The sequence below is a fragment of the Alligator sinensis genome, unplaced genomic scaffold (assembly GCF_000455745.1).
Source record: "Alligator sinensis unplaced genomic scaffold, ASM45574v1 scaffold1156_1, whole genome shotgun sequence".
Lineage (NCBI taxonomy): Eukaryota > Metazoa > Chordata > Crocodylia > Alligatoridae > Alligator > Alligator sinensis.
This window is the reverse complement of record NW_005842296.1, coordinates 1,318,974-1,332,448: the sequence shown is the minus strand read 5'-3', so window position 1 is coordinate 1,332,448 and position 13,475 is coordinate 1,318,974. Positions and strand designations below refer to the sequence as shown.

Below are 13,475 nucleotides of genomic sequence, written 5' to 3'. Positions count from 1 at the left end.
CCGTCTCCAAGAGAGCATCCTAACCACGGGGAGGCAGATACAGACTCCCTGTTGCTTGTTCTCATTGTTCTCCTGGCCTGTGATTCTTGCACTCTCGGCTGCCCAGTGGCCCAGCTTGAATGGGACAGGCGGCATGTAGCTTGTTCCATGGCCAGGTGGCTGGGCATTCTCCTTGGAAGTGGGGGCTGTGGGTGAGAGTATTCAGGATGAGGGTTCACAGATCCTATGTCATGGGTGAATGCCCAGTAGACTTTTGGGCAAAAGGTGGGTGGCATCACTGCCACTATTGTTCTGGAGCTGAGTTCACTGCTGTTGATGTGAGCTAGGCTTGGCATTCTCTGGGAGCTTGGCTATTTTCTGGGGAGAAATCTGGAGTTAGGTGGGGGGAGAGTGGGAATGAAGCCCCCAAAATGCATGTTCCACTTCTCTTCTTCATAGAAGCACCTACCTAAGTGCAGCTGCCTAGGAACCCGTGCAATCCTGAATGGAAGCACCTGGTAGATTCAGGTACACATTGAGTTTTTAGGGTGCTAGTGCCAGACCATTTGAAACACTCCTTATCCTTATGGGTGCATCCCCACAATCATGCACATGCAGGGGCACACGTTTCCCTCGGGAACAAATGGCAGTGGCACATTTGTCTCTCTAGCATGCAGCAAAGGGATCTGGGTGGGGTAGGGGAGGCTGGGGCCAGCACTGGTGATGGCCCCAGCAGCTTACTTGGGGTCGGAGGCCTCGTGTGGCATCAGTGGCACTGAGTCAGCTGCTTGCAGCCTGGCCGGCAGCCAGCGTGGCTCTGGCCAGCCAGGCTCCCGTTTTTGGTGACACACACAGCGCACCAGTTTTTTTAGTGGTGAGTTTTGTTGACACTGGGATCTCCGGGAGATCCCAGTGTCAAAAAAACCCCACCAAGTTGCAAATTAGCACCATGGTGCACATGCGCTGGGTGTGATTTGTCTCTCCTCAATTAAGTGGCTTTGAGGCACCACAAATTGCATGTGCGTGCTTGTGGGAACACGCCCTATATGTCTCGTTCTTGCATAAGTCCCACCGAAGCACATACTGAGATGATCTGGGTATGGTGGCTCCAAGCAGTTAGGGAGATTAGAGGCCATTGGGAGGTCTCAGCGGGCACATCTGCACATGCACTTTAATGCATAGTAGACTATTTCACTGCACATTAAAGTGTCATGGAAAAAACTGTGACATTACACTAATGCACAATAAAATAGCCTACTGTGCATTGTGTCACTAAAAAAGCATGCAAATGCAGTACTGAATATTAGTGCAGCCTAACGCGTGCTAATTTAGTACCTCATACTGGAGGGTGCCTGTACTGCTCCGACATGCTGGAATTCAAGGGTGTCGGAGCAGACTCAGTTAATCGAGCCTGTGGGAGCATGACAATTGCCACGCTCCAGCAGCCTTCTGTGTCTCATGCATCAGAGTCCCCATGCTTAAAAATGGTGGCGGGGTTGCTTGAACTAAAGCTCATTGAACGAGCTTTAGTTCAAGCACCCCTGCTCCCATTTTTAAGTGCAGGGACACTGATACACGAAACTCAGCAGCGCTTTAATTAGAGTGGCTCTCAGAGCCGCCCACCCCCGGCCCCCTGGAGCACGTGTAAAAGTGCCCAGAGGTAAATAACTTTAATGCACATGTAGACATGCCCTGCACCAGGAAAAGTGGGCTGCTCGTCACAATTTTGATCCCCTGTTCTGATTTAGAGTTTGCTTCCTTGGTACAAAAGCCAACACCTAAGGAAAAAACTTCACTGCTTGTGACTTCATTTTTCTGCTGAGCTGTTCCACTGACAGGACCTTTTTATTTTTATTTCTTGTTCCTGAATCAAACTTTCCTCTGTTTTGGAGAATACACAACAGTTTGGCAATGGTACTGTCTACACCTGGGGCAGGCAAAATGCTCCTGCCTGGAGCATGCAGGCTGCAGATCGTGGCTCTGCGCTGGCTCTGGATCTCGCTATCACCGCCACAAGATCCCAGCCTGGCCCCTGAGCAGTTCCCTGCCCTGCCACGTGCCTTGCCAGCAGGGGCAGTGCTAGGGGGAGCTTTGGGGGGCTATAGCCACCCCAAAATTCCCTGTCACCACCCCTCCCAGTAGTGCCGCCACTGCCCACCCTGCACAGGCAGCAGCAGCTGAACCCACCCCTCTCAGCCCCCTACCAGGAAGAGGCTGGCGCTGGTGCTTCCTGCCAGCGCTGCTGGGGCCAGTCTCTGGCCCCACGCTATCACAGCGTAGCTGCTACTGGGTTCTCCATGGAAACTGGCTCCAGCCACGCAGGCACGGGCTGCAGGGAAATGGAGGCCACTACCGGCTGGATCCAGCCCACGGGCCAGACTTTGCCCGCCCCTGGTCTACATGCTCAGCAAGTATGATTTGGCACAGCTCCATGTAAGCAGAGAAGCACAAGGCTGAGTGTTCAAGGCATCTCTCCACAGATCAGAGGCGTGAATTTGAGCCTCACTCTGGACTCACACTGTAGGCTGCACTCGGTCATGCCAGCTGTTGACAGGTTGCACCAACAACCCACCATTGTAGATCCCATTGTTGGTGGGTTGCTCAAGGGAAGATGGATATGATGCCAGACACCTTGCAGCCTGTGTGCTATTAGCTACAGAAACTGGGGTGCCTTATTCATACTACTACCATCTGGACAAACCATCTAATGAAGGCTGTGAACGTAACTAGGATTAATGATTAATTATCCCAAACACTTTGATGGAGCTACTTCAAGGTACAGTAGCTGAGTTTTGGCCCACGGTTTTTAGCCTGTCAGGGTCACTTAAGAAAAGGGAAGATCTATTGCATTTTCATAATCTGTTTATTACCTTGACGTTTATTACTTTGAACATGTTATACTACGTCAGTAGTATTCTGTTTAAAGGTCAAAATAAAAATTAGTTTTAGAAACCAGGTTGTCCTTTTATAAAGATACTGCTGATTGCACGTGACTCTTCAGATAACTTAGTTATACTGGCCACATTCTTTATTTACCCATAGAAAGACTTTGATGTTTCGGTTCACAGTTTTGCAGGTATGAATAACTGTGAATACAAAATTGTGCTCACAATTATTGAGGTCACTTGGATGCTTTGTGAACTTGTTTAAGGGTGAAAGGAGTCTTGATTTGTCCAAGTGACATCAGTTACAACCTGATGTCACAGTTGCAACCTGTCAACTGCATTTGCTATTACTTGTGCCTAAGATTGGTGGGTATTTATTCTAGTATTGTCATTTCCACTTTTCCTTTTCAAAACCTTCCAGGAAAGATTGGAGCAGTAAAAGCATGTTGCATTTGAGCTGGGATGACTACCTTTTAAGAGGGCAGTGAATGTGATTTACTGTACAGCATCGGTCTGCGAGGAAATGGCCCGGCTTTGTGTGCGTGCAGCACTGCAGAGCTCTTTGTAGCTGACAATGACCAATGTAGCCTTCAGTGCTGGTTGGCAGTGCTGACGTCAGCCGAGCGTTGAGAAATTAGCTGAAGCCTGCAGGGAAAATAGGCAAAGCGAAACCATAGAATTTCTCAACACACCACAACTAAGCTATTTCTTTTTATATTTTAGCCTATCAACATGGCCCTTAATGCTTTTCTTGATTTGGATCTGAGGGAAAGATTTCCAAAAATAGAGCAGTTAAATGTCACTGTTAATGAGATCACAGCAATAAAATCTCTCCCAGCAAGAAGCCTGACTTCTAGCTATTATTCATTTGCTTGATCATAAAGTTGCCTTCCATCCTTCGGACAAAAATGCACCATCTCCTCTAATCCCAGGCCCGTAGACCTCACTTGGATTAACAGCTCATCAGCGCAATCACTGTCTCATAGCTGAAGTAGTTATGTGCAATGATAGGATCCAACCCTGCAATCCCTACACTTGCCAGGAATTGTTTGTCAAAGATGGGACTCTCAAAGACTAGCCATACGAGCGAAGTTTTCCAGGCTCAGGCCCAGAGTCAACAGTTTGTAAAGCAGACTGGCTGTTCTCTGGGGTGGGGACCGTATTTTGGTTTTGCTTCTATGTCGCTACTGCAGTGGGCTTCCTGGTGGGAGTCCCTAGGCTCCTAGCGTAATACAAACAAAGTGTACTAGGTATTTCTGTGAAGGCAAGCAGGATTCGGGGGTTTCAGCGCTATGGGATCTGCTTTCACTGCACTTGGGGGTTTCAGCACTGTGGGATCCCACCCAGCACTGTGGGATCCGCTCTCCTCCCAGACCACTTTACAGTGAGCATGCGCTGCCTGCTTGGCCTCAGCAGCAGTCTGAGAGTGGTGTCAGTTCATCAGATTGAAACTAACTGCAAGGTGGTTGCAGGGCCCAGAAGTTAAAACGACCTCTTATGAGAAGTTCTCTCATCTGCCCGCTAAGTGCTTCTCCAGCTGAGTTAGAGCTGCCAGCACATTTTCTCTGAGAGACCAGTCCAGTGTATCAGATTTCATATTTTCTTAACTTTTTCTTAACATTCTTCTCAAATCTACCTTTTGGGGTTTGATCCCATTGTCCCACAATACAGCCTTGGGACCTGTCTAGGCAAAGCACTGCACAGAGCAGGGAGTTAGGAAATCCTGAGTGCCAAGCCTGGCTCAGCCTCTTCTTTGCTGTGTTTCCACCTTTGCCACACTGATCTGCCTTGCAGAGGCCTGGGGTGGGTGTCAAGGAATGTGCGAGGATGAGTGGTTTATAAATTCCAAGTGTGTCACACTGATAAGCGCTTGAGGATTCGCTCTGTGGCTGGTCTGCAGAGGGTATCTGAGTCCAGCACAGCCCCTGCTAAAGGGTCTTGGCTCTAATCCAAGTTGCACCAGCTCTAGAAGTCCCTGGCTCATCCCAAATAACAGTTATCACAAATGCTCTGTAAATGCTGTTCCCTGTTTGCCATCATGAAGGACGTGTAGAGATGCTTACCGCTACAGCTGTTACTATCAGTGATAAGCCATCCTTTGTAGCCTACAAGAATTAGAGAACATAGAGGTGAGACCAAGCCTTGATACTTGTAACTGGATCTGAGCAATCTCAGAAACCAAGGGAGTTTGACACTGTGGCTGGGCCCATTTTAGATAAAGAGGGGCAGCCATTAAATTTGGCTCAAGATTTGAATTTCCCCAGTGCCTAAAGGTTTGGGGTTGGGCCCTTCAGCTATAAATGGCTGCCTTTGGTCTCATGCTCTTAAGCCTTGTCTGCGCTTGGATTGTAGTGCCCGGTATAACTGGGCCTGCGCAAAACTCCTAGGATAGGTGGCAATGCAGATGATGTTTATCTAGTGCCTCCTCCTGTCCCACACTTGGCCCAGTGAAGCCATTGGTGGCCAACATGCCATGTAGCAGCAACAGGTGCTGACCCTTCCTGCAAACAAAGACTCACAGAAAAACATGCTCTGACTGAGCTAGTGCCTGCCCTTGCCTGCTCTTGGGGTCAGCAACTATGCATCTGTGCTCCCCAGATCGCTGAATCAGGGCAATTCCTAGAAACTGTCAAGGGCACTGTGAGCATTGCGTTCTTCCATACGGGCGCCTTGTGACCTAACTGCTTGTGTCTGCTTCCAGGAGAGAAGTACGAGCTGCACGCAGGGACAGAGTCCACCCCGAGCGTGGTGGTGCACGTCTGCGACAGCGACGCAGAGGAAGAAGAGGACCCAAAGAATTCTCCCAAACCAAAAATTATCCAGACCCGGCGCCCCGGCCTGCCTCCTCCGGTATCTAACTGAGTATCCCCAGCAGAAGCAGCACTCCCCTCCTCAAGCTCGCCTCTTTCTTTCTCTGTTTGCTTGGTTTTGTTGAAGGGCAGCTGTTGCCACATGGGTACTAGGACATCCAGCTCATTGAAATCCCTTCCCTTTGACTAAGCCTATCTAATGAAAGGGCTAGGAAAACATCTTTTGACTACATAAGCATATCACATGCCATCTGGAAGGGGCTAAAACCAGCTGGGGAGGGGTTTTCACTGCATAATGCTGCACACCATAACGATAGCAGAGCCAGAAGTATCACCAAGTACACTAGTGATGGGCACATTAGCTGGCATCAGGACTAATATTCACACACCAGAACATCAGTTTCTGCTCCCCTTCCTAAAGGAGGGCTCAAACCTGGCTTCCCCCTTCTCCCTCATGTGTTACCTGGTTTTATTTTATGAGGTGGCAGCTTGATGGCCTTAAACCATTCCCCTCCACCTGCCAAGCAGGGAGGACCCCACAGCCCCCCCTGGGAACTTGCTCTGGGGAGCAGCAAGTTCACTACATTTTTCAGCAATAGTAGAAGGAATGAAACACTCCTGCCCCTTCAGCTGCAGAAAACACTAGCCCTCTCATTCTGGCGGTAGCGTGCCGTGGGCAGTGGAGGCCAAAGCAGCTTATGAAGGGTCAGATGTCCTTCATTTTTTTTTCTTCCAATGAAAGAAGCCAGGCTGCCAGCAGTAGGGAATCCTCACTTTCCCTCTCATTAGGAGCAGTACAAGTGGTACTTCCCTCTCCTGCTCTCTTGAGTTTAAGGAAGAAGAAACCATCTCTCGATTGCATTGTCTATTCTTTGCTATCTCACAGTAGTAGCAAACCCCAGGAGTAGGTAGAGGTTTCTGGGGTGGCTAAATAGCCCTGACACTCCAGCTATTAGCAAATATTTGCCCATCTCAAATAATCAGCTTTTCCCTCCTTTGCTTGATGTGTTTTAGGCCCATATTGAGGTGTATGCAGTCTTTTTTTCAGGCCAAATAAAACAGGACCATCATTAAACTTGAACTTAAACTGCATGAAATTTACTTGCCTGTTTCACGCGGTCCTGCACACCCTTGCCACTCACAAGATGTGCAGAATTACCAATGCTTTCTTAAGCTTTCATCGTGGCTGGTAGCAGGCAGTACTTAAGAGACATCCAAAGTTTCTATCTGGGCTGATCCTCCACGTTAATTTTTCTCATGCGCACTCACCATTTTGAGAACATGCTTTAGGGATCTAAGCCCTGAATTTGCAAGTACATAGGCATGTGCTTAACTTTAGGCATATTAGTAGTTCCATTGAAATTAATATTAGAAAAAAATTAAGCATGTGCATTAAACACGTCAGGATCAAGGCACAGTGAATTGCAGTTCTGCTTCCCTTGAAGTGACTCAAAGCTCTTCTGCTCAACACTTGGAAGCTCGCTCTAGGTTCTGAAAGCGATACTCATTTCTGTCATCAAGATTCTGCCATAAAACCTTGGGAGTGAGTTTCTGAGAGAAGGCAGGATCTGAATTAATGATGTGGATATTCAGGTTTCAGTAGAATCGAGCTCACATTGGTCTTGGCTTAGTAAATTCAGAGGAGCAAAAGCAGATTTGTCACTGCACTCTGCAGAAAGAGTGCTTAAAACACATGGGGAGAACACATCTGAGAGAGTAAGAACAGGCCATTTTTATACTTCCCTAACCATTGCCATTTTTGAGTATTTTTGCTGAACAGGAGTTTTGCCTGTGCACAAACCTTAAAGCAGTGCTTCTCAGTGCATATGGGCATTGCTTTGCATATGATAACACCTAGGTTAAACGAGCATGTTCGGTGCAAAAGAAATTGATGTAACCTAAAAGGGACTTGACTAACAGCTTTTTGGTCAGGAAGTAAATGCTCTTTTAAAGAATAGGTTTTCAGATGTTTCACTTTGTTGCTTTACAGTGATGCATTCAAAATTGATTCAAACAGTGAAAAGTGTATGATTTTGAATAACCATGTACTCGGGGACTACAATCTGAGCACTCTGATTGCAAACAGTACAGAAAGCAACTTCGTACAAGGAGTACAATCCTCTTTTTAGTCCCCAAGTAGATGAAAAGCTAGTTTGATATTAGGACCCATTGGTTTTAGACAGGATTACACTTGAATAGTACTTTTACATGACGGTTAAATTGAACACGTTCCTCAGTAAAATAGTCGCTTTGACGTGGAAGACATTTTAAGACCAGATCCTCAGCTGTTCTGTCATCATAGTTCCACTGAATCCAGTGTACATTAACTGAGGATCAGGGGGGCATACTTAGTCCCTGTAACACATCCAAACTTTTGGGAAGTTTGGATCTATAATGTTTAGGTGCCACTCTGATTCACACATCTTACTGTGAGTGATGCAGTTTTAGTTCAATGTTTTCTTAAATGTCTCATTATCTCAAAGTGCACTATGGGATACATGTATGAGGAACAGTTAAAAGTTGGCTCCGTTCACTGACTACTCTCTGTCCTAAAAGTGGGGCTGTCGGATACTATCCTGGAAGGAGTGGGAAACAGCTTCATTTCTAATCCCCAGAAATATAACCACAGTTAGAAGATTGGAGTAACTCAGAGAACATCCAGTGGCAGCTGCAATCAAGGTTTATAAATCATCCGGTGGCAGCTGCAAATCAAGGTTTATAAATCACTTTATATAAATTGCCTTTGGCAAAGAAAAATAATTCTGATGATATAACCTCACTACCATGACACTAAGAGCATTTGTAAGTTTGTCGAGAGAGCTTTGTATCTCACCAGCAGCCAAATCCTGACTGGTGTAAAAAACAGGCTTATGACCATTTTGAATTGTAAATGTTTAGGTAAAATTAGGAGTTCAGATCTTCTGTTTCCATAGTAGGCGAAACCCTTATTGACTTCAGTGGGGATTTATCTGTGTAGCAACTACAGACTCAGCTACTGTCTTTCACTTGTCTATTTGCAACACTGAGAAACTGATTCTGCTTTGTAACTGCTATAAATCAGGACTATTAGCTGCATTACATTACTCCTAATTCGTGTTGATTTCAGTGGTTAAGAAATTCTCCCAATTCTTTTAATTTGCTTTCCCAGTCAGAGTAAGGCACTATTGAAATGGTTTACCAGCAGTGAAATGGCACCCTCTTGTGGCTCCTTTGATCACATTTCTGGTTAGAAATGAAGCCAATAGTGGAAGAAGTCTACAAGTGCTGTTTCTGTTCTCCTCTCTTGATTTGTCCTCTCCAGTTTTCTCAGAATTTAGACTCTTAAATATACAAATACGTATACAAGGTATGTGACCACCCTACAGTCAAAGCAAGGAGTTCAGATATTTCAAATGAGAAGTGTGGAGAATGTGTAAAGCCCTAGTACCCCCCTCGAGCTGCTGGAGAAACCCTCGAGCCCTCGTGGGGTTCCTGTCATCAGTGGAATAATGCACTAGCAGGTCTTCATGCTCAAGCTGAAGGCATTTCTCACTTACAGGTCTTGTGGCAAAACCAACCATCAAAGCCTTGCCCCACTGTCTGACCGAAATGGATCTGTCCTTTTGTTAAACCTTAAATAAGGTCAAAATATGTCAAAACCTGCTCTTTTCACATTTATTTTGCTCCCAATTTGGCTAGTTCTCTTTTCATTCAGCAACAGTGAAAAAGGCCTTTCTTGAGACAAAGGGAATGTCTTGCGATCAGCCGTTAAGTCATTGTGCAAGATATGATTACAGCCCTGTGTTCTCACACTATAACAGTTAACCACGTAGCAGCATTTCCATTATTCTGAACACACTTTAAAAATATTCTAATTTTATTTTATAGGAGTATTAATGTTATTAGCTAATGAATCACTTTTGCACTTGTATAACTGAGAGCTTAGTTTTAAAAAAATAAATATGGCAAACAAGGAGTTCTTGATGTGTTCTTCTTGCTTTGGCATTTTGAAAAGGGATCTTTAATGCTAAACTATTCTGATGATCTGGCTAGCGTGATGCTCACTGCTGGATAGATCAGAACTGCTTAAATGTACATCACAGGCCACGTACTGGAGGTGAGTTAAAGTAACCCTGTGCTTTTGGAGGAGGAAGTTAAAGGAAATGAGTAACAATTGCAAGCTTGCTCTTCAGTCACTGTTGTTCTCTGGAGAAATTATGACTTAATTCCTGGCAGGATATGAAGCACAATTCAAATCTGATATATAGTGCGGTGACTCCAGTGACTTTCTTGAATTTGCACTGCTTTATATCCTACCATAACTGAATTTGCCTGGGATTGTGCACAAGCAGTATCTTGCATCACTCCAAAAGAACAAATATGTGTCCCTGCCAACTTGAAATGGTTCCATAGATACTGTTATAAAGATATGGGCAAACATAGGGGGTGTGTGTGTGTGTATACCTATATATATATATTTAAATAGGTATATATTAAATATATTAAACACACACACATATATATATATAGGTAACTTGGCATTGAGATAATACCCAATTTAAAAAATAAAATCTACTAACATAGATTAGCATACCTATTACCACAAAATACCAGAGTACTGGCTTGTGGTCTACCATGTCAACTTATGTAAGGTATTTTTCTTCATCTTCTGCAACAATGTTGAAGTATTGTGGTTGAGGCAGAAGACTAGGAACTCAGAGATCTGGATTCTCTTAACTTCTCAACCATAGATTTCTTGTATTTGACCTTGTGCCAGTCACTTACGTCTGAATTTGCAAATGTAACTAGTGATTTTGGTGCCCAATTTGAAACACTGCAAGGGGAGCTGATTTTCAAGGGGAAAATGGGGATTCTTTGTGAAAACTAACTCTTAAGAACTGAAGCACCCCAAGCTCTCAGTATCTGAACTGTAAAAAGGCAATAATTTATCAAAGGCTTTGGGATCCAGGGTTGAAATATCTGTATAACCCCTCACTACTTTTTAGGGTTATGCTGCCTGGGTACAGCATGCAAGCTACAAGTAAGATGTTTTATCTGATCTTTCTTTTAATTTAAAAATAGTCTTTGTGCAATTTGTGTCCAATAGTGTGTGGAAAGGAAAACTACAGGCCCTGAAATCAGTTCAGAGGTTGCAATAGTGAATACCTGGATTTTCAGAGAGGCCTCAACTTGGCCTCCATACGGGCACATCTTCATAACAAAATGCACATGCACAAAACTCCAATAGGTACTAAATCCGCAGACAAAAATGGGGGGTTACACCTCTGTATTGGGCATTAGCATGCTCAAGCGATAGCATGCAGTAAGACTCTGATCCTCCAAGGTGCTGAGTGACTCCCAAAAGTCAACGGGATCTGAAGGCATTTCTCACTTACAGGATTTGGGCTGTGCCTTATTGGCTCAGTCCCTGACTGCGTGCAGTCAGTTTTGCAAGTGAAGTTGTGCAAATGCATTATTATGGATCGTGCATAGGGCTGTATAAAATACAAAGATACTCCATGGTCCAGAAGAGCAAGCATTGGCTAGGACTGTTCTTGTTACCAATTCACTACTTGCACCTAAGTCCCAGAGGGGTCTCAGCACCTTGCAAGATTGGGCTTAATGCTTTGTGCTGCCTGATGACAAAAAGCTTGTGACTGATTCATTAGAATAGTTGCCAGCTTCAGTACAACAATTTATTTGAGGAGATCATGACTCTGTAGTACTCTGACATGGAGCTGGAACTATTTTCCCTGGGAGAGGGATTTTGAGCAGGTCATTAAGAATAACCTTGATTAAAAGTAAATACTGAGTCTCCTGCTGGCCAGCAGAGCTCAGAATCACAGAACAATACTAGCAGGCTTCCTCCTTTATGTTCGGGATCCTTTAATGAACAGCATTTGTATGAAATAAAAAAACAAATCAGTGCTGTAGTTCTTTAGCCACCCCACTGATTTATGAAAAAGTGAAGCCATATCTGATCTTGAAGCTTTTGTACTCCTCTTCAATATCAGCAATATCAATTACTAGAATGTACTGGGTTTGCTTGTTGGAAAAAGCAATGCCCAGATTAAAATTCTGCAGAGATCCTAGCCTTTCTTCCCCCCCAGCATCATGCTACTGTAATCAGCAGTCCTGTTGGTAAGGATTTTGGCCGTGTTTGTTTTAGAAAGTCTAGTAGCTCACACTTTGTCCTAGATTAATCCCTACAGAAGATCATCTTTGCAAGAAGATGTACAGTCTGACTAAAAGCTTCTCTACAGGTGCTGCACCTCTGGGTAGATGTGCAAGCAGGGGTTTGCTGCAAGAGCTCTCTGTTGTCTAATATGCGTAACTGGAGCCCCCTGTAGCTGCTTTGGCTGGGAAGAGAACATGTGCATCTAAAAGACAGCATAACTGTATTTCCCTTTACTCCCCGTGGGACAGTGAGATCAAGGATCCTGTGAGATCCTGAGTCCGCGGGATTCGAGCTCAGAAGGCATAAGGAAGCCTTCAAATCACCTCATTCCTTTCATGGGGGTTAGGTTTACCTAACACATGCACACTCCCAGAGCAACAGTAAAAACCACCCGTTGACTCTTGGATACCAGTCTCCTGGCAATACAGCAGCTACAGGACACTCAGTAGCAGACATCTGGCTTGGGTGAGGACAGGGAACTTGATCCTGCGAGGCACCGGTGATCCTCACAGTCAATAGGAATTACAGACACTTAGCACCCAAATAAAGACTTCAGGATCTAACGCCATAAAATTTGGTAGCCATGACATACACAATATGGTCCAATCTTGCTCTCACTGAAGTCAACATGGGCTTTCCCGCTGCCTTCAGAGTAGGATCAAGTGAGAAGATGTAAACCGGTCTGTCTGTTAGACACTAGAAAATCAGCCTTGTTTAATACATCATTGAACGTGACTGGCCATTAATCTGGTGCAAATTCATTGTGTCTACATTAGTGCTCTGACGACATACACCGTTCAGTTTAGCAAATATGAATGTTTTGAATCCGTTCTACAGCAGCGTGCTCCACGTTCAGACATTTCTGACAGGAATGTTGTCATCCTTATCGACTGATCCTTAATGTTGATTTGGCAGACTGTCTTAGTGTGGTTAGCTACATAAGTATTTCATGTATGTTATGTGGATCTGAGACCACTGCTCATGTTCTCCTCATTCAAGTGTCTGGATTTCTGACACAGATGTGACATATCTGTACATATTATAAATCAATACTATTTTTAACCATATATTTTGTACAAATATTCACATTAGCTCTGTACTTCAGTGGAAATCTAATCTGGTATTAAACATTTTGGTGGAATTAATGAGCTGTGTTTGTGCTTTATTCCTCCCCTCCCCCCCCCCCCCCCCCCCCCATTATCATGAATCACCACAGTATAATGATTTTAAGCAGCCCAAAACAGTGACGATGATGACCCATTCTAGCTGTTTGTAACAACAGTATATGAAGCTGGTGTACCGTACTGCATACACCTCCCTCTAGTGACCAGCACTGGCAACTGGAACAGGCCAGTTATTCATCCAAAAGGAGGAAGCCTCTGTCTCTTGTGCTGAAACACCATGGTTCATGTCACCTGGCAAGGCTGCGTGTGATCTCCCATAGTATATTACTGCCATAGGCCAAGTGACACTAGATTTAACAGAACAGAAATTACATAGAAGCTTAAAAGCACCCGGGCAGGGAGTTAACCTCTTTCTTTTATCCTATGTATGTTTAATGTGGTTTACTGTGCCTTTCTCTGAAGCCTCTGTGAGTTCATTTATACCGGGGTGCTCACAGGCCAGATCCAACCCACAGCACAG

General features: G+C 44.9%; 1 protein-coding gene across 4 annotated transcripts in view; it reads left to right on the top strand.

Moving 5' to 3' along the window:
* RCAN2 (regulator of calcineurin 2) overlaps positions 1 to 12,976 on the top strand; it is a 182,649-nt gene extending 169,673 nt beyond the window's left edge. For all 4 annotated transcript variants that reach the window (XM_014522083.2, XM_006028215.3, XM_025209598.1 and 1 more), the window contains one exon: positions 5,566 to 12,976. In XM_014522083.2, coding sequence (XP_014377569.1) covers positions 5,566 to 5,726 — 161 coding nt within the window. In that variant the 3' untranslated portion in view covers positions 5,727 to 12,976. The remainder of the gene's footprint in view (positions 1 to 5,565) is intronic.
* The last annotated feature ends 499 nt before the right edge of the window (positions 12,977 to 13,475 follow it).